At 58.8% G+C, this 517-nt stretch overlaps 1 protein-coding gene across 1 annotated transcript in view; it reads left to right on the top strand.

The window, feature by feature from the left end:
* EMH_0006320 (uncharacterized protein) overlaps positions 1 to 517 on the top strand; it is a gene marked incomplete at both ends in the record, with an annotated part of 2,505 nt that overhangs the window by 647 nt on the left and 1,341 nt on the right. The window contains one exon of the mRNA XM_013497539.1: positions 3 to 517. Within this exon, the coding sequence (XP_013352993.1) occupies positions 3 to 517 (515 nt within the window). The remainder of the gene's footprint in view (positions 1 to 2) is intronic.

The raw sequence follows: 517 nt of genomic DNA, 5'->3' as shown, positions 1-517 counted from the left end.
TTGTGGGTGCTGCAGCGGGCGCTGCCAGAGGGGACAGTGAAGGGCCTCAGCAGCAGCGAGGGGCAGCAGCGCTCTGCTGCTGCTGCTGCTGCTGCTGCTGCTGCTGTTGGTGCTGGTGCTGCTGGTGCTGGTGTTGGTGCTGGTGCTGCAGCAGAGGGTGGCGGTAGCATCGCCCGACAGCAACAACTACAGCAACAGCAACAACAACAACAGACCACAGCAGCAGCAACAGCAGCAGCAGCAGCAGCAGCAGCAGCAGCAGCAGAAGGAGCAGCAGGATTCAGCATCAGCGATGCACAAAGGTTTAGGTTGTTTCCTTCTGCTGCACTGCAGACGCCTGTCTCTCTAAATAAGTTTATACACGGGGGCATCACCTGGCAGCTAGAAGAGGGGCTGCTTGGAGACACCAGCAGCAGCAGCAGCAGCAGCAGCAGCAGCAGCAGCAGCGAGCAGCAGCTGCAGCAGCAGCAACTGCTACTCGATCTATCCAAAACCTCACAAACAACAGCAGCAACAG

Source organism: Eimeria mitis, genomic scaffold, assembly GCF_000499745.2.
Source record: "Eimeria mitis Houghton genomic scaffold, Emh_scaff274, whole genome shotgun sequence".
NCBI classification, from domain to species: domain Eukaryota; phylum Apicomplexa; class Conoidasida; order Eucoccidiorida; family Eimeriidae; genus Eimeria; species Eimeria mitis.
Note: the sequence above shows the minus strand (reverse complement) of the source record. Positions and strands in the feature narration are given on the sequence as shown.